The 20,251-nt window shown below is 39.3% G+C and overlaps 4 protein-coding genes across 6 annotated transcripts; 2 read left to right on the plus strand and 2 right to left on the minus strand.

The window, feature by feature from the left end:
* Positions 1-190: 190 nt before the first annotated feature.
* zda (peptidyl-prolyl cis-trans isomerase zonda) lies at positions 191-2,128 on the plus strand. The gene is made up of 5 exons (XM_011314465.1): positions 191-327; positions 460-833; positions 917-1,116; positions 1,191-1,486; positions 1,692-2,128. The coding sequence occupies exons 2-5, from the start codon at positions 528-530 to the stop codon at positions 1,994-1,996; spliced, it is 1,107 nt and encodes a 368-aa protein (XP_011312767.1). The 5' UTR covers positions 191-327; positions 460-527; the 3' UTR covers positions 1,997-2,128.
* Positions 2,129-2,167: 39 nt separating this feature from the next.
* Positions 2,168-10,323, plus strand: LOC105272352 (murinoglobulin-1). The gene is made up of 4 exons (XM_011314454.1): positions 2,168-2,691; positions 2,793-2,962; positions 4,172-4,422; positions 4,810-10,323. The coding sequence occupies exons 1-4, from the start codon at positions 2,609-2,611 to the stop codon at positions 10,120-10,122; spliced, it is 5,817 nt and encodes a 1,938-aa protein (XP_011312756.1). The 5' UTR covers positions 2,168-2,608; the 3' UTR covers positions 10,123-10,323.
* Positions 10,324-10,415: 92 nt separating this feature from the next.
* Positions 10,416-15,524, minus strand: mim (missing-in-metastasis). 3 transcript variants are annotated; one of them, XM_011314485.1, is made up of 8 exons: positions 15,352-15,524; positions 14,895-15,089; positions 14,556-14,776; positions 13,655-14,345; positions 13,308-13,442; positions 12,573-13,008; positions 12,357-12,508; positions 10,416-12,205 (listed from the first exon to the last, which is right to left on the minus strand). In XM_011314485.1, exons 2-8 carry the CDS (start codon positions 14,964-14,966, stop codon positions 11,120-11,122), a joined length of 2,793 nt encoding a protein of 930 aa, XP_011312787.1. In that variant the 5' UTR covers positions 14,967-15,089; positions 15,352-15,524; the 3' UTR covers positions 10,416-11,119. The 3 variants fall into 3 exon arrangements, with proteins under 3 accessions (XP_011312787.1, XP_011312779.1, XP_011312796.1); XM_011314477.1 differs by having other exon boundaries at positions 14,895-15,271; XM_011314494.1 differs by lacking the exon at positions 13,308-13,442 and having other exon boundaries at positions 14,895-15,271.
* Positions 15,525-16,570: 1,046 nt separating this feature from the next.
* Positions 16,571-19,687, minus strand: Not10 (CCR4-NOT transcription complex subunit 10). The gene is made up of 8 exons (XM_011314506.1): positions 19,582-19,687; positions 19,100-19,512; positions 18,619-18,971; positions 18,362-18,465; positions 17,553-18,235; positions 17,132-17,482; positions 16,851-17,039; positions 16,571-16,790 (listed from the first exon to the last, which is right to left on the minus strand). The coding sequence occupies exons 2-8, from the start codon at positions 19,509-19,511 to the stop codon at positions 16,738-16,740; spliced, it is 2,145 nt and encodes a 714-aa protein (XP_011312808.1). The 5' UTR covers position 19,512; positions 19,582-19,687; the 3' UTR covers positions 16,571-16,737.
* Positions 19,688-20,251: the final 564 nt, after the last annotated feature.

A 20,251-nucleotide genomic window follows, 5' to 3' on the forward strand; every position in this document is an offset into this window, starting at 1 on the left:
ACCGTCGGCTAAATTTCAGTTAAACAAATAAAAAACAAAAACCATTCATGCCGCTGGGATCACTCAATCCCCCAGAACTGAGCCTCTACTTTACTCAATCCTCTTTGCTGAAGCCATTCACAATTCACTAGGTTCCAAGAGAAATAAAAAAACAGAAATGCAACGCCATCTGTTATTATCATGGGATGATGTTACAGTTTGTGGGATTTTTGTAAATAAAAAATAATCGATCGAAAGGAGCATTCATATTTATAGCAGGTTCTTGAGTTGAACCTAATTATCATGTCGAGGTAGTCATGAATTAATGATTCGTCCACTAAAAAAGAGGTAATTGCAGATAAAAAGAATTATTGAGAAAATCTTCAACACCTGCAGCACGAAATGTTCATTATAAGTAATTCACATTTAATTAACCCTTTCTCCAGCATGTGCTAATTGAATTGTTAATTTTTATCATAGGAATAGTCTTGAAGAGGTGATACTGCATTTTTGATCCAACAGTCGTGGGACCTGACGTGGAGTAAACGATGGAATCCCAAATAAATGGAGAACACACCCAAGAGGATTTCGTTAAGGATTTGAATTTTGGTGATGTTGATCCTGAGGATCCACTCACCAAAGCAGCACTCAGTGATTCTCTTGAAAATGAGTGGATGGATATCCTGGGGAATGGCGAATTGAGAAAAAAAACTCTGACTAAAGGGACGAACAACACACGTCCTCAGAGAAATGATATCTGTACCATTGATATCGTTGGAAGATTAGAGGATGGCACCGAAGTTGAATGCCTCCCAGATTTTGTGGTACAACTAGGAGATGTTGAATTGATTCAGGTTTTAATTAATCCCTTTTGATGATTTTCTAAATGTCATAATCCAATGATAATCATTACTTTCTGGAAAATAATTATGTGCAGGGACTAGACTTGGCTGTAGCATTAATGGACGTGGGAGAAGTAGCCCAGATTGAAATATCTCCAAGATTTGCCTACGGTGACTTGGGAAAAAAGCCTGACATTCCACCTGGAGCAACACTCCATTACAATATTACCCTGAAGGCTGTGGAGATGGAGCCTATCGTCGAGGAGATGGGTTTTACACAGCGAAGGGAATTCGGGTATATTAAATCTATCAATTATTTTTTAGTGACAATTTATTGTCGATCAGTGAAAAATGTGGATGTCATTTTAGGAATAAAAAACGTGAACGTGGTAATTGGTGGTTCGCCAGGAATGAGCCGACCTTGGCTATTCAGTGCTACAGAAGGGCTTTGGATTTTCTCCAATCCTCTGGAGATGATCATAAGAAAAAACCTGAAGACATCATGACGGATTCTCAACTGCAAATACTTCTGGAGGACAGGACGAAGGTCTACAATAATCTTGCAGCTGCTCAGATTAAGACAGAAGCTTATGGAGCTGCCCTTGAGAGTGTGAACAATGTCTTGAGAGCTGATCCCCAAAATATTAAGGCACTGTTCAGAAAAGGTACTGAAAATTAAAAAGAAATCGGAGTTGTCATCAAAGTATTATTTGAGTCTTGAAATCTGTAAAATGCAAGAATCGATCGATTCTCTGTGATTGTAAATTAATTATAGATTATTCAAGTTAATTCTGGATGATGAATGATGATGCTTACATTATACTTTGAATAATTACAGTCTTATCCATAAATTTTATTCTCAATTTCCAGGACGAATTCTCCATAAAAAAGGTGAACATGCTAACGCAATATCAGTGCTGCAGCATGCAATGAAGCTTGATCCGAATTCCAGTGAAATTATTCGCGAATTATCGATACTAAAAGAGAAGATTACGAAATATCTCAGTCATGAGAAGAATCTTTATCGTAAGATGATTGGAAATCCCAAGGATTCCACTCCTGCTTCCAAGAAAACAATTTCTCCATCAAAAACAACAGGAAAACTCACTTGGAGTCTCGTCGGTGGTACAATTGCAGCAATCGCCAGTGTTATTGTGTACAGATTGACATTTTAAACAGTCAAACATTAATCTTGACAGCATCATTACCAAAATGATAATATATTTGACAAAAAAAGGACAAAAATACATGTAAGGTATTCTGGGAAGTACTGATTAAATTTTGAAAAACAAGAATTTTCAACAATACAATTGTCATTTCAATTTTCAATAATTTCTCTTCCACTCACGTACGTAAACAAAATTTTATTGAATGATAAAATAAATTTCGTGATAGTAAAGGGCAAAGGTCAGAAGTTATAATTATATTAAATTAAATTAAAGTCTTCAGGGTAGTTGTGAGGAAAACGATTGAAGGAAGAGATCAAATTCGATAATTACTCGGAAAATGGGAAATTCCCTCATTTTTTTTATGATAGACGAGTAATTAGAATGAGACGAGTAAATAATTCGTTGGAACGGTTAAATGATAATGAGGGAATAAAGAGGGGGAGAGTATGGACTGATCGAGACTGCCACGACTAGTACCCATTGAGATCTTCAGTTGGGATGTGCTCTCAGGGTTTATGTTTGAGAGATAAAATAAATAAATCAGTGTGTTGCTTTAATGAGTGATTCAAGGTGTTGAATGGCGAGTTGAACTTGTGATTGGGCATTTTTATATTCATAATGATGCCTAGGAGCTTCATGCAGTGTCTTCACCTCTTGGTGACGATTTTTATCATCAATGAAAGTGTTCAAGCTGTTGACAGGTGATTCACATAATTATTATCTTTGAAATTATCTGCAATTACATCTGCAATTACATCTGCAATTATATCTGCAATTATATTAATCTCACCATCATCTCTAGGGGATACATCTTCACCGCGCCGAAGAAATTTCTCGCTGGTGAAACTGAAAGCGGTTGTTTATCACTTCACAATTTGGAACCACCGGCTCACGTGTTGCTGGAGCTATTGTCACCGGCATCAGCGAGTGATGAAGAAGTTTTGGCTTCCACAGGGACTCTTCTCGATTCAGGCAAGTTGAGATTCCTTTTCTCAGGGTCTAGTATTCACTCTTACGACACTGGGGCGGAAGAAGGCGATAGGAGAAGGATCTTTGACCTTAGGGAAGATAAATTATTTCTATGTAATCAATGGGAAATTACGGAATGGAGTCTAGCATTGAAATTGGTTGACTCGGGATAATTGAGATTTGCTTAATTTATATCAATTTGAAAATCGGTGGATGGAGTATTAACGAGCCTCTGGCTGAAATTTATGTCAATTGAATTGGCCTCTTCGATGATTACGTGATTATTCTACTGTTACAAATGCGTAATTTTTCAATGATTTATTGTTTCTTGTTTATAAAAATTTTTTACTCCACTGTATGAAGATTTTATTTATTAATATTGATCTAATGATGATGAGTAATTAATCGCAGGTTGGAGGGGGATGATTCTGAAGGAGAAGAATATTAATTAAAATTAATCTTGAGTTTTTGGAATTATTTTTCATCGGATCGTTATTGGATTGGCGTTTTTATACCCTTTCATGGACAAATTTGTAATCGTTTAGTATCGGGCCATCCCTACTTGTCACAGATCACACATTGAAATTGTCACTTCCTGTGATACTATGAAAAGGGTGAACGTCAAGTCAATGCGAATTTAATAGCTCGTTATGTACGTAGGGGACACGAATTCGGACTGCGTCATGGAAAAAAATTCAATCCTCGGAGATATATTTTTTTCTTTACAAAAATACCGTGGGAAATATTATAGGACAATTAATTATTAATTATATCAATTGATTGGTAGCTCAAGCTGAAATATATTCGGAATCCTATTGAATATTCGAAGGGATTCGAAGGGATTTTTTTTGTTGACATATTTCTGTTGTGAAATGATAAACTGGGATAAGAGCATTTTTTTCGATGCCCGTTTTTTCCCGATATCTCGGGACTGAAGGGAGATAAAGATATTTTCATTGATACCTTTTTTGTAGCTCTCATATTTTTCTATGAAAAGTGGTTCTACAAAAAAATCGATAGATTCTTTCAATTCTGAGATATCGGGGGAAAAGTGATCACGAAAAAATGTACTTGTTCTAGTTTACTGTTTCGTTACTGATTTTACGGTTTATTTATTTATTATTAGACTTGGGTACAAGCAAATTGAGGATTCACTGATTTAGGAAATGTCATTGCATTGGACTTATTGCATTTATGAATTTTTATTTGCAGGTGTCGAGACTTGTTTAGAATTGGCTGTACCAGATCGTGCGCAAATGACGTACACGATGGCGAGATTGAGACTGAAGATCAGATTCGATAAGTACCCGGAGTATCACATCAATACCGAAAAGGAAGTGTACATCGAGTATGATTCGGTTATAATGTTCGCTGAAACTGACAAGCCGGTGTACAAACCTGGACAGGACGTTAATATTCGTCTTCTAGCGCTGACGCACGATTTAAAACCGTGGAAACGACAAGTAAATTATAATCTACAACCACTCCTACATCTTTCAATATTCTTATTTCACTATTCCTGTATAATCTAATATTATCTCTATCTCCCCCGATTTGTCTCAACAAATTTGATTAATTAATTAATCATATTCCAATTGCAATTCAATTAATTCAGACAAGGGCATTTTTTCAACACCAGTTTTTAGGGAATTTCTTGCAATTGAAGGGAGATATCGAAATTTTTGATTATAGATTTTTCGTAGAGAAATTTGAGGGCTGTAAAAAAGGTGGTTATGAAAAAATCAATATTTTCCTTCAATCTCGAGATATTTGGGAAAAACAGCCTGAGAAAATGTTCAGTTCGTAGTTTATCACTTGATTACTGACGTTCATTTAATTTTCCTTCACAGGTCCCCAAAGTTTGGATCGAGAATCCCTCAGAAGTTCGAGTAGCGCAGTGGACAAATCTCAGTACAGATCGAGGAATAGTTCAACTACTATTTCCCTTGTCTCCCGAGCCGAGTCCAGGTATCTGGCGGATTAAAGTAGAAAAGAAGAAATCCCATCCCCAATTAATTCACACGTCAACCTTCGAAGTGCGAAAGTACGTGCTCCCACGTTTTCAAGTGACCATAAAAGGCCCGAGTTACATCCTAGCTGATGCTGACAATGCAACCTGGAGTATCTGCGCAAGATACAGTTACGGTGAACCAGTTCGTGGTACTTTGAGACTAAAATCTACCCCTCAAACTCCCAGTTGGCGACGAAAGCACAATTTTCCAGCGATCAATTACGAGACACGGATTGAATCACCAGATGGTTGCGCCGAGCCCTTCACAATCACATCATCAGGAATGGGTCTTCCTCACTGGGAAGTCGCACCAAATAGTATCGTCTTAACAGCAAATCTAACAGAGGATGGTACAGAAGTAGTTGAAACAGCGACTAGTCGTACAGTTGTTGTCCATCAAGCACTAAAACTCGAATTCCTACCCCATACACCGAAGTACTTTAAACTGGGACTACCCTACCACGGTAAATTGAGAGTTCTGAAGCAAGATGAGACTCCAGCTGCTGACGAAAAAATTCAACTTTGTCTGAGAGTTCGAGGTAAAGACGAATGGGTGAGAGTTGTCGTTGAGTGTCGAAATTTTACGTCATCACCACTCGGTTTTGTCAATTTTATCGTACCCCCTCAGCACAAAAATATCGTACTCCTGAGTTTTGTGGCAACTGGAATCGAGTACTCGACGAAATATTACTCTCCTGATAAACGCTGGAGAGTTTTTATGGATCAACCATCAGCTTATATTGACGTTGGCGCCTGGTATTCACCATCAGACAGTTATCTAGCGGTTGCACGTGGAGATCAGCCAATAGTTTGTGGTGAAAAATATCCCTTCAATGTCATGTACACGATGCCAAATGAGATGAACACATCCAGAAATGATTCCGTGGCTTTTCATTACTCCATCAACTCCAAGGGAGATTTACTGATATTCGGGCATGTGAGGCACAAGCCACATCGAGACTCTGTCTTAAATTATTCAGACTTTAAAAATGTTCTTGGTGCTGTTGAGACTACTACAACACCTTCACCAGCTTCCAGTAATCATCATCAATCACATCATCAATCCAACATCACCAGGAATGAGCCCACGACATATACTGTCCACCGATTTCCTCTCAGTGTAAAAGTAACTCCCAGTATGGCCCCAATTTCGGAATTACTTCTGTATTACGTGAGACCCGACGGAGAAACTGTCGCCACAACTTACACCATTGAAGTTGGTCACTGCTTTGAGAATCGAGTTAAAACCCACTGGCAAGAGGACACTAAATCCCCTGGGGAATTGGCGAGATATCACGTGGAAGCTGCTCCATGGTCTCTCTGTGGAATTTCCGTTGTCGATCAATCAACGAGTTATCTCTCGGATATAAAAAAAAGTCTTGTCGACGCTGATGCTGCGTTCGAGCAGGCCAAGAGGTTTCACTTGAATCGTGACACTCCAATTCTCTATCAAAGTGTTTGGAGTCACTGCAAAAAGACTAATCAACCTGAAACGAGCATCGAGGAGATCGATCCCCTTCCTTCACCAGCTGTGGAGGTACCTCCAGTTTGGGACTTGCGAGGTGCTCTTAAACAGCCCTGGAATCCTCAACTCCACAGAAATACTCGCCAAAAACGAAACGTTATTCACATCGGTGGAGTGAATTATGTCGATGCAATGCAGGCGTTCGATGATTTCGGAGTTATCGTCATGAGTGATTTAATCCTGGAGTCGCGTCCTTGTCCTCAGAATCAGTGGATCAGATCCAGGGAGAATATCGACTTCGAGATGATGCGAACGAGAATGGACGAGCCAGACAGAATGTGGGGTGTGCGAATGATGCCTCAAGCCTTTCCCCTTCAAAATTTTGCTGTTGTGGATTCATCAGCACCAGGTCCAGACCTCGGTTACGCTGATCAGCTTCCTGATCACATTCTAAAAGCACCGCGGTCATATTTCCCTGAAACCTGGCTGTGGGATCTCGTTGCAACGGGTAAAGAAGGTCGAGCTGTAATAAAACGTAATCTTCCACACACTATTACCAATTGGATAGGTCACACCATCTGCATTTCTTCGAATTATGGCCTGGGAATTGCCCAGCCAGTTCAAATAAACGCCATTCAGCCATTCTTCCTGGATTACAGCCTTCCTTACAGCGTTAAACGTGGTGAACTCCTTCGGATGAAGGTTTCTCTCTTCAATTACATGCAGCACAATTTACCAGTCAAGATTCAGTTGGTTAATGCTTCAGGCTTTGATCTCCAGATCTCAAACTCCACTGGGAATTATTGCGTACCAGCTAGACAAAGTGTAGTCCACGAATACGTCCTGATGCCTCGAATTATCGGTGAGATTAATGTCACTGTATCAGCATCAGTTGATCCAGACTACGAGAAACCCTGCGGTCCCAATACAGTTGTCTTCACTCAAGATGCAATTGTCAAACCTATTCTAGTTCTTCCAGAAGGCTTTCCCATTGAAACAACAAAATCAGCATTCGTCTGTCCCAAAGACTTCAGCGATGACTCGAGTATCTCCTGGAATCTTGATTTACCAGATAATTACGTACCAGACAGTGTGAGGGCATATGTCTCCCTCGTTGGAGATCTTCTGGGTCCCGCTCTAGAAAATCTTGATAACCTGGTGAGACTGCCCTTTGGCTGCGGCGAGCAGAATCTCATTCTCTTCGTACCAAATATTCAAGCAATCGCTTATCTGGATGCAACACGGAGAAGCTCGACAAGTCCAGAATTGAGGAGAAGAGCTATCAGAAATATGGAGAAGGGATACCAGAGGGAGTTGAACTATCGACATCCTGATGGTTCTTATTCTGCATTCGGACCTCACAGCTCTGAGAGCGGTGGATCAATGTGGCTGACAGCATTCGTTGTCAAATCATTTGCCCAGGCACGTAATTACATTCACATTGACGAGAGAGATTTGAAGTTATCAGTTAAATGGATTGTGAAGAAGCAGCTGGAGAACGGTTGCTTTCCTCTGATCGGTCGTGTCTTCCACAAGGACATGAAGGGAGGTCTTCAGGATGAGAACCAGTCGTTCCCAGCTGCACTGACGGCTTACGTTTTAGTCTCATTACTCGAGAGTGGAAAGAGTCTTCCACCCTCGATCATCAGCAATGCGTTGTTCTGCTTGGAGAAGGGAATGCCTGATGAAGCTGATGGCAATCCCTACACCGCAGCACTAGCTACTTATGCTCTTACACTGCTGGAGCATCCGAATGCCAATGCCAGTATGAAATCACTCCTGTCAAGATCCACTCGTCTTCACGATCTCATGTGGTGGGAGGACAAGGGCAAACCCTCGATGGGCCTCAGCATCGAGATGACGGCTTATGCTGTTTTGTCGTTGATTAAACTCGGTGGTGATGCCAATATGGCACTGGCACTCAAAGCTGTCAGGTGGATGTCCAAGCAAAGAAATGCAGAGGGCGGATTCACCTCCACTCAGGACACAGTTCTTGGTCTCGAGGCACTTGCTAAATACGCAGCAGCAATGTCCACTAATTACACGGATTTATCTGTACTTGTCACTGCTGGTGATGTTGCTAAAGTCGTCAGGGTGCATGAGGATAATCGTATGGTACTTGTTCAGGTGCGTTTACCTGTTCTTCCTACGTTGGTGGAGATATTTGCTGAGGGTGAAGGATGTGTTCTTGTTCAAACGAATTTGAAGTACAATGTGGCAAGAGCCACTGGATCACAGGCTTTTGATCTCGTCGTCAATACAGAACCTGTCGCCTCTGGGGATGAGTGCTCTATGCAAAAAATAAGTGTCTGTGTTAGATACAAAATGGCAGATGAAGAGAGCAATATGGCACTGTTGGAGATCGGAATGATCAGTGGATTTATTCCAGATAAAGGATCACTTCATGCACTTCTTGAGGAACCGGTGACGGGAGTTAAACGGTTTGAAGAGGCTAGGGATTCTGTTACTATTTATTTCGATAAATTGACGAGCGAAAGAACTTGTATTGCTTTTTTAGTTACTCGAGAGAATCTCGTGGAAAAGGCAGAGCCGGCGATTATCAAATTGTATGATTACTATCGGCAGGAGTTGACGTTTGTTAAGAGTTATACTTTTGCTAAAACCTGTGGTATTCGTGATGTGGATATTGAGGGTTTGGATTCACTTCCCAATGAACCGGAGCCAACACCGCTCTTCAATTTCGATGATCCCATCGACAAGGAAATGTCTGTTCAACGATCGGCGAAGAATCTTCCCCAGGACGCAACCCTAGTGCAAACAGGAGATGAAGCGAGACAAGTCTCTAATGAAACCGTTTATCCATCTCCTCTTTCTCCTCCAGGTGTAAAAAAATTGATGACAATGTTGCATGAGGTTTTGCAGAAGAATATCACACAATCTCTGAAGTCCTCGACGATCCAGAGAATTCCCATGACTTTTCCAACTGCAACGACAAAAAAATCGATAGAATCAGTCGATGAAGTGGATTTAGTGAGACCTGTTGATGCTGGAAGTGGTGTAGAACCTGATGAATCCACTGGGCCCTTCTTCTTTGATAATCCATCATTCGTTGTGATTGATCATGAATTAAATACACCGGATGGTATTGAGGGACCACCACCTGTCTACGTAAAACCCCCATTCAACTTCCAGTCGTATCAGGAAGAGAGGGAGCCCCAGGAGTTTCTCACCCCTCAAAACGAAACCGAGGACAATCGATCCGGCAATCTCAATGAGGATTTCAATTTACTTCCCAATCAATCGATAATCAGCAGCAGCTGCGCCCATTGTGGCGACAAACCGCCATCAGACATCAAAGACATCTACTGCAGATCATCAGCTGTTGTCAAAGTAGCTATCAGAAGACTCAGAAAGGCAAGACTGCTGTTGGATTTGCGCTCTGAGCCTCATCCCAAGCGTCTCAGATTCACCATTGAACTGAGGATGAATGAAAATTGCACATGTCCAGCTCTGGATAAACCTGGAAGTCTTGCATTGATATTTGCTACTGGAAATTCAACATCACATGCTGATAAATCAGATCAGCATCTGCTTGGACACATCGGGGATTATGTTAATAAACCTCTAGATGGTATGATATCGATTTACACTCTTCCAAATTCTGGATACTCATCAGCAGAAATCATCGAAGCACGAGAGTCATGTCCAAAATCTCTGCAAACATAAATTCAAACTTCTGATATATTCTAAAATACTCTCAATTATTACCAAAGACAATTTTCGAAATTATTATTTACCTTTATCACCACTGATATACGACATCATCATTATTATTATTATTATGACAATTATTGTCATTATTAATATTATTTCAACGATTTAACAAGTGTTGATACCCTGAATAATAATAATCGTACGTTTCCTTTTTATAAGTCTTTATTTTATCGATTTTTCCACAGTAACTGCTACGATGAACGTCTAATAACTAATCACTGCATCTCTCTCATCAATTTATCTTGTCATAATTTGTTTTATTATCGTTTTATCGCTACTGTTGACCGATGCAACAGCTAGCTAAATTTTATTACCGTAAAATTCTAGAAAGAAAAGATATATCAGTATTTTTATTTCCATCCTCTCAGAATACAATTGAATCAACACCAAATATCTATACGCTCTCCTTCCTTCATGAATTTATTTCATGTACGACGTGAAAAGCTCCAAGTCAATAACATCTACTGAAAGATGTATGAGAGATGATAAACCCTTGATTAAATTTCATAGCAGTTCCATTCTCGCCTTTCGTATTGTCAATTATCAATTTTTTATAGTATTAATTATATTTAATCGGCAAGAGTGACACGTGATAGTGAAAAATCACTATTTACTCTCGTTGAAATAATTTTTACTTCCTCTCTTGAGATTCTCTCACTGATACATGTGATTGCTCTCGTATTTTTAATTATTCTCTCATACATCCACTGATGGAACAACAATTGAACGACTTAAACAGATAAAAAATAATAAATCCTGTATAAAAATAAAGGAAGGTAATGTCTGGCAGTTTTAGAGCGGAATATTATTGCATTGAAGCGGAATGAGATTTTAAAATGAAGAAAAATATTCGAACATACTTGATGCTCCGACTGAGATTGTTCTCTCTATCCATTAAAAATGCAGCTATTGTTGATGAACGATTCCACACAATAAATAAATTAAATTTTCAGTAGATTTGCGGTGCTGAGCGATCATTGATGGGTCCACTGGTGCGCAATGAAGTGCCACGTCTTATCTGATCCATCAATGAACTACGTACTTGATGAGGATCAATAATAGGCACTCGATTAGCCATTATTCGTCTGACACTGGCTGATCTACTCGTAGTACTCGATCTCCCCTGTGAAATCTGTATCACTTGCGGTGTTTGCTGCATTTGACCCGAATGGGGCAGCATTTGGCTCTGCTGTGCTTGTTGCTGCTGTTGAGCTGCTAATTTAGCATTGAGAGTCTCGAGAAATCCAACAGGTGTTCTTGGACTCTGGTTTGCCTCTACGTTGATATGTTTTCGCGTTGATTTAGGACTGCTACTGGAATTGACACTTGTACTTGTATTTATTAATTTTGAACTGAGTACTGCCATGAAACCCTGGCCTACACCACCGGGTCCCTGATACTGAGCAGATGATGCTGATGATGTCGACTCCATGCTGGTGGTTGATACTCTTCTGGATGAACTCGAACGTTCGGTGAATGTCGAGTGGGTTATTTGGTTGACAGCTCCTTGGGGCTGTGTTTGCTGCTGGTTCGAGGCTTTTCGAAGGAATGAAGGACTCGCTGGGGTGTGACGTAATTCGGTTAGAGTCCGAACTGTCTCCGAAACTGATATCGATCGTTGAGGAGGTGGACTCGCTGCTGGTGAATTCCCTTCCAGAAGGAATGCAGGTGGGGGTGGAAGATTTTCAGTCTCATCAGATACAGTGGTCTCTGTACGCTGGCCAGCAGTGAGAACAGTAGCAGCTATTAATCCCCCACTTGCTCCAATCATTGTTGTACTTGCGTAATTACTGGCGATAATTGTTGACGTTCTACGTGCTGGTGGTGGTGGTCTCGTCTGCTGCATTGATCCACGTCGTGGTATTGTACATGAGCCACCAGGAACAGCTGTTGGTGGGGCAGCTGTTTGTTCGGATTCACTTGGAACACCTGGAAATGTTGGCAGTGTTGACTGACTTCCGTAGCCACTGCTTGACTCCAAACTTGATTCCGAGGTCGCACTACCCACATCTTTTTCAGGTGCCACTGCCTCAGTCTGAGAATCAAATCATTTCATTCAATCATTACAAATTATAATTATAATATATTCATTGGGAATTAAATTGAGCAATTGATAAGATAATTACGATGCATTGATTATAATACAATTATTAATTTAATTGTTAACGAGAAAATGTTTCTTGTACCTTTACACTCGTATTATTGCTCGACGTTTGTTTTCTAGATGTCGAAGTCGTGGCAGCAGGTGCAGGTATTTGCATTTCTTGAGCGCGATTAGCTGCCAAGCTAGCCAATTCATGCATATTAACGTACATGGGCTGCTGATGGTTTCCTAAGTCTTGAGATAATTAATTAGTCCATGATTAAATGATTTTTATGTTATAAATGAGGTATTATCCCACCTTTCATCAAATGTGCAGGCAGTGGTAGCTTTGGTTTTCCCCGATTAACAGCAGCTCCATCATTCTTGCCACCAGATACCGCAGGTCTCTCCAAGCTGGAGCATCTGCTTGGTATCGGTGGTCTCATATTTCCAGCGCTATTCTTACGCATCTGGACTCGCGCCAATTGAGGATTTGAGGATGGCGATGAGACTGGGGATGCTGGCTGGCTGTGACAGCATCCAGCGTCTGGAGCTTGGAATGTGTAAACACTCAGTGCAGGTCTCTGATGTCCTTTCTCATATGCTGATGAGATCGTGTGAGGTCTTTCGTTGACAGATGATGCTTGAGCATCTCTCTCTAGAACCGCCGTTTCCTGCAGATCAGGCCAAGTTGCATTTGTCATGGGCTTCGTTGGACAGTTGCTCTGATTACTGTGGGAAGATACATTCGATACCTGGGAATAAAAAAAAAGGAATTAAACTCAATATACGACTCTTACTGAAAAATTCTGGACCAAAATAAAATACATTTTGCATTTGCACAAGACGATTACAATATTTCTACGAGGAAAACATGCGATGTATGCAAAAGGTTAATTATTTCTCCCTCAAGTTAGGAAGAAAGGGACAAGGTACACATGTTTATTATTCTACAAAAATACTGAATTTTTGTTAATTATTCCGTGAATACATGAAATAGATAAGCAATAGGTGTTCTGTACCTCCACATCAATTATCTACGTTCTATAATTACCTGATGCTCAGAAATAGGTTGCCTATAAAGTGTATCCTGTGAAGTAAATCCAGAATCACGTGAACATCCACTTGACAAGTGTCTAAGTGTCGTTGTACCCGTACCTGCGATGCTGAAGGGTCTCGTACCAATTGGCTACAACCATTATACAACATCGACTACCAAAAAAACATTCATAACAAAAAAAAAAAGAGTAATAAAGAAAAACTCAAGAGCAGGCAAAGGCAAGGGCAATGCATAGAAATAAAAAAAAAATGAACTGCAGGATTGAAAACTACAACTGATGATTGAAAAACTTGATGCAGCTCCATTTATCTCGATAGCTTTTGAATTGCTTCGAGGATTACCTGAGACATTGATCTGTGCCACTGATGGTTGCACGAGCTTGGATGATTCTTGCATGAACCACTTGAGCTGCTGTTTAGTGAACTTATTGAACACATTGAACTTTTTCTTGAGCCAAGTGAGAGTGATGGACTGGAGGGTGGGGTTGATAATGCCCACTGTGTCATCTCTCGTCCCTTTAAATCAGTGATAACTTGTTCCGAGGCTGCTGGCAAATCGTGTGGCGATGCTGCATGCCTCTCCAACTGATCAGAAACCTCCTGAAGATGAGTCAGCTCCATCAGCATTGATATCTCCTCATCAAGAACTGGTCTGAGAAATTTAGCAAACTGACAAAAACGTCCACGCTCTTCCAAAAGTGCTGCACGCACTGCTTTACGTTCGGTCTCTTCTAGACTCAAACGTTTCTCTTGCACACTCGCTGCTGATGACTCGAGCAATCTATTCAATTCCGAATCATCGATACGATTACTCTGCACTTGCAGAGTCGATGTTTGATTGTGGCCGTGACTCTGCACAATACCTTTTCGGGCTTTTTTCTTTTGCAGTCTTAGTGTATCAGTTGAACGCTTTTTCAACTCGGATTTGGCTCTTTTGTACTCTTTAGTGTGCTCTTTATCGAGAGTTATTAGGGTTTTTTTCCAGTCTTCTAGTTTTTCTTGGAGGGGCATCACTAGTCGGTCCATAATTGCACTAAATAATAAAAATTTCAAATGATACTCGATTATTGGAGACTTCAAGTCAATTATTTCGATTTTTTAACGATCAAAGGAGAACACTGTGTCAATTGAAGGAATAAAAATTGAAGAAGTACAAGTAAAATGAAATTGAATTATCAAAATTGTTGCTGGGACAAATAATAAAATCCAAAAGAGTAATTTTATGACGAGATAGGTTCTATACCATGTAAAAGATTTCATCCTGGTTTCAACAGCTTTATGACGCAGACATATCCTTGTCAAGGCAGTTCCAATTTCTTTAGTAGCACCCCTGGAATTTGTTGCAGCATCAGCAATTTTTTGGAAGGCCTCAAGATAGGCTGACACCGCCAGAATAGCTGCTCTCAAACAAGCGTGAAGTTTTGTGGCTCTCGATATCAAATCCTCCCACAGTGGTGTACCATTCTTGAATAAAAAACAATTAACAGGATTGTTTGACAACAATAAAATACCAAAGAACAGCGTGGACAAATATCGATTAAAACTCGTTGCTCTTTGATACGATAATTAATCAAAATATTACCTTCATATCAGCAATAATCTGATTGAAAAGTCCACCCAGGGCGCTGCACTCCCTCTCCACATTAGCGTCCATCTTCCTGATAATAATTTTCCACCTGTCAAAATCTCGTTAATCCCCCAATCCAATCACCAGGCAACAACGATCTTTCCACCTTTCTGAATAAACTCAATCGACGCTCGAGTACATAGTAGAGATCTGGTTGAAAAAATCGAGGAAAGCCCGTATCACTCCGATATTTCATGCAGAAAATTCACACAGGAAATTCTTCTACAATAGCATTGAAAAGCATGACTGATTTTACGGTCTGTTTTGTTTTCGTCTGAATGTTAAACTGGATGAGACGCCTCTCATCAACACTGGCGCGTTCTTTTTCGTCTCTACAGAAAAAAAAAAAAAAATTCACCTCATATATTCCCAGAAACCAACTGATTTTGTCATCTATATTCTAGATATTCACCTGAATCTCAGCTAGACGAATAAATCCTGATGATGATCACATGGAGGTGATGCTTGAACACTTTGTTGATGGAAATTCTGTCAGGGAAGAAAAGCCTCAGATGAATTTAACGTCAGATGCAATCACAAATGACAGAGGTACTACAGCTCTGATGTTTGCAGCCAGAGAATACTCTCCAGTTTATCCCCACTCTTTTATTCTATAAATGAATCTATACGTGTGAATCTATATCCGCCATATTGGAAGCTGCTATTATTCTTTGGCAACAGGCAGCACCACCTCACCGATTCCGTTTTATCCCCACCATTTATTCTCCACTGTATATAATATATAAACTATTTCACTCGATCCTGTATGTACCTCCCACCATTTTTCACTTGAATTTCGCTGTTTGCGTGTCAATGTACTCGGTGCACATGCACCGATTTCAGTTTAACTTTTAAACGTTTAATTCAATCGATTAATCATAAATTTATTGTCATTACAGGATTCCATATTCCAGGGTGAAGAGGATTAAGAGATTATTATTTAAACTTTTTCATAATCTCGATGACGGATTCATTAAAAATTCATTATCAAGTTTGAGGCATTTATTTCATTACTTTATTTATTATTCCGATTATTCAAAGAACTTTAATAAATAATGAATCTAATGACATACATAAAAATAATTAATTGAAATGTAAAATATATTTGAAGTCCTTTTATCTGTTTTTTCAAAATTTCTGATTGTCTCATTTTTTTTGGAGATTCGATGTCATTTCATTTTATTATATTCCGGTTAATATCAGAGACTGTTTTGTCCTGGGGTGTTTAAAATCTAAATTACCCTAGGGTGATTATTAATAAAAGCCAGTCGATCCTCGAACGTTCAATTACTCACAGTTCAAGAGTATTTACTGGTCTACTTACATGTGCCCTGGTATTTTTCCTTCGATCTCATGTCCTTAATATGAGGGTACAGATTTGGTGAAAGGAGACTATTTAATTTGTTATGGCACAGTTTTTAAAATGAAGTTGAAACGGTTATTATTAGAGCGGGATAATTTATAGATACTCACGAATCCGTTGACGAGAAAATAATGGGTCACGTTCCAGGAGTTTATCTCTTCAGAGGACAATTTATTAAAACTTCATCACGTGATCGAATTATTCATGCTCATTTACCATGTGTTTGTTGATTAACAAATAATGATAAGAATGACGAAGAAATACAGAATTTATCCAAAACATTAAACTTTACTTCATGATTTCTACGATTATCTGGATTTCGATAAATCCTTTATTACAAAATATCATCTCACCTCTAAAGGTATCCAAATTGATTGTTAGATTTACAATAAATGAAAATATACATGATTGTTTATTCAATATTCAATCTCAGCTTCAGTATTGGGGGCAGTGCAGCTTCACTATTGATCTTGCAATGTCAACATGACCTGTAATGTTATTTTGTAATGATTATTTCCATTTGACACATTGAAAAATTATTTATTTACCTTTTTGAAGTTCAATGTAAAGTGCTAGCATTATTACGTGTATTGGTACATCACAGTCTGGCCCTTTCGATACCCAAACTTGTTTGAGAATTTCACTGGATTTATCTAGTTCTCCTCTAGTTGCATAAGCAACTGCTAAATTATATCGAAGAATTGCTTTTGCTGTCACCAGACTCGTGGGAAACCATTCTAAAACATTAATTTGACTCAGTGAATTCAAGGAAAATTATTCTGATAATTATCACAGAGAAAAGTTGAATGACGAGAAATTGATTCATTACTTTTGGTATTAACAATTGATTCTACAGTTTTATCTGGATCCAGTGCATCTGGGACAGGTATACATGTGTCTAACTCCTCGAGATTCTGTAACCTGAGATGATCAATAGCTTCATTAATTTTATCCATGAGAATTAAACACTCGGCTGCGTAGAGATTTCCCAGCATTCTGTAGGCACCAGGAATTTTTTCAATCGCCAGAAGTGATTTCGAGTGCTCCAATGCTGCGATGTAATCTCCCAGACATAACGACACGTAGGCAGAAGCTCCTAGAATTGCTATTTTCAGATTTGAAGATTCGACAGCTGTTACTTCAGATGTAACCCGATTGACTGAAGCCGCTGGTGGATTTCCTGATAATTATTTTAACGATTTTAATAAAACAATAGCCATTCGTAGTCATCGGAACATGAATAAAAATACCTAGAATATGACCTGGTGATGCCAGTGATGCAATTGAGGGCTGAAGACCAGTTGTCACCCCTGAAGAGGCTGAGGAATTGAGTTGGGATGGTATATTGATAGTTCGTGCTGAGGGTTCCTCTTCCCGCAGGGTAAACAATGCATTTTTTAAACATAACATTCCAAATTGTAAAGTTGGCTGTGGAATTGCGTACGAGAGATTCTCAGCGTGATACCTCGGGTCTTTATTCAGTGCTGATGCTAGAATTATTTTTCTGTGTACCCCACAACCGACGACTTTCTGGACCATATCCTCACGTCTCTTGGGAATATCAAAATCTATTTCGTTTGAGGGTTTATGGCAGTAGATGCAGCACTCGGCTAATTTTAACCACAAGGTTGGACTGTTGTGGAGCCTCTGTGCAGCTTCGGTGAAACAATCAAAAGCTTTTGTTGCCTGTCCCGCTTGAAGCAACGATACACCCAGACCGAACATCAATTCGTAATGTCGATCACCTCCTAAGGTGAATAAGGCTTGAGAGGATATTGGATCGGCATCTCTCACTCGAACACTTTCCATTGCTTTCTTGTTTTCCTCGAGAGCCTTTTGAAAATAAAATGCCGCTAAATTTGGCTTTCCGTTCGCGTAATTTATGCATGCCACGTTGTTATAATACAGAACAGCTGCTGATTCTCCGCAGATTCTGTCGATTTCGGGACATAATACAGTGAATAATTATTTATTACGTGCAATTGCTTTTGCTTTTTGCTTTTCCCTCGCAATTTTGTTCTATCGTTTAGAATAATTTTGAATAAAGGCGATTGCTTACTTATATTCTAAATTATCCGACGCCGAATTCAGAAGCTTCAGTGACTTCTTGAAATTTCCTCTCATGTACTCCAGATGAGCTTTAAGGAACATTGTTGAAATATTCTGTAAAAAAAAACAAAAAAACTGCAGAAAAAGTAAATATTCTGATAAACTAATGGTCGATCTCTCATTTATTAATCTCAGAGAAAATAATAAATTGTTTAGAGACCGAAGAATGACGAAAACAAATTTGATTGCTATTTTTTAAAAATTTACCACAGGTGTTCCCAATGAGACAAGGAGCTTCCACTCCTTTCTACATAATTTCGGTTGTTGAAGCAAGAGATATACCCTGGCTTTATATTTTAATAATTTTATCCTGAATAGATCATTCGTTGAATCAATACTGTCTTTCTTTCTCTCCTTCAGTTCTTTAATCACAATATTCTTCGATGGCCCGTCCTTCTCCCCAGATGGTGTCGAAGGTGATGAAGTCAATTTCGACGAGTCTGTACTGCAGATGAATTGACTTTCGACGTAATTTATGAGAGAAAGAGCAGCGTCTAAACGATTTGTGACAATGTGAAGTTCAATCAGAAGTAAACAAACATTCCACGCCAAATTTTCTTCTGAAAAAGAGAATACGTCATCCAAATGAGTGATTCAATGTAGCAATTATAGAAATCATCAAATACCAATGATTTTTTATCAGTTTGTCGGAAAAATTTGAGTGCAGTTTTTACTGGAAGAGAGTTACCCATGGGCTCAACAAATGTGAACAATCTGGTGAGTATTTGCAGTGATAATTCGTCCTGTCTGGTGTGATAGAGTAAAACAGCTTGATTAAATCTCATTACACATTTTTCAACATCATCCGGACTGTCGGAAGGTGAATCAACAGTTGTTGGTGCTCCGCAAATAGCATTTAAACTCTTTCCAGCTAGTTCTGTTTTCTTCAAGTCATTTTTGTAATACTCCACAATGACTTTATTATGCATTACTTTTAAATCCTTCGGCCTGAGTGTTTCCAATTTATTTAGGTACGTCAAACAAGAGCCGTAGGATCTTTTCTGGAATTCTGCAAGTGCACTCTGAGCTAAATCACGTTCTTGCTCAGTTATAACAACTGCTCCAGCTTCTTTGGTTGATGATTCCATTGGTTGTGTCATTCTGAAATTTTTATTGTTTTTTTTTAATTTAAATTCTCTGTTGAAAAAAAAGAAATGCTGAAAATCTCACTTTCATCTGATTTGGAATTCTCAATAGTTGAGAACAAAGAGGATTCTTCTTCTTCTGAGATTTTTTTGGCTCTGACAGTCTGTCTTGTGGCCGTTGCCAACGAAGAGGGAAGAGGATTGACTGAAGTAGAGGCTCAGTCTGGGGGCTTGAGTGACCCCACCACCGTCGTAGTACCTCACCCCAAGAGAGGGGGGCGCCACACCCAATGCTGGGGAGGGGGTGCCTCACCCCCCCCAGCTCGGTAACTGCCTCAGTACCTCAGTAGTACCCGCGCTGTCAGAGGGACTAGTCGACGGAGCGAATTCTATTTTCTGCGTTACGAAATTGGTATTCACTGAAATAGAAAAATTCGAAATTTTTGAAAAAGTATTAGGGGAGCATGAAATTCAGGGGGTAGTCACGGAAATTTGAAAATTCAAAATTTTTTAAGAAGTTTCAGGGAAGCATGAGAATTGAGGGGGTAGTCACTGGAATTTGAAAATTCAAAATTTTTTTAAAAGTATCAGGGGAACATGAAAATCGAGGAGGTATTCACGGAAATTTGAAAATTCAAAATTTTTGAAAAAGTATCAGGGGAGCATGACAATTAAGGAGGTATTCACAGAAATTTAAAAACTCAAAAATTTTTGAAAAAGTATCAGGGGAGCATGACAATTGAGGAGGTATTCAC

The sequence above is a fragment of the Fopius arisanus genome, unplaced genomic scaffold, assembly GCF_000806365.1.
Source record: "Fopius arisanus strain USDA-PBARC FA_bdor unplaced genomic scaffold, ASM80636v1 scaffold00004, whole genome shotgun sequence".
In the NCBI taxonomy this organism is placed as follows: domain Eukaryota; kingdom Metazoa; phylum Arthropoda; class Insecta; order Hymenoptera; family Braconidae; genus Fopius; species Fopius arisanus.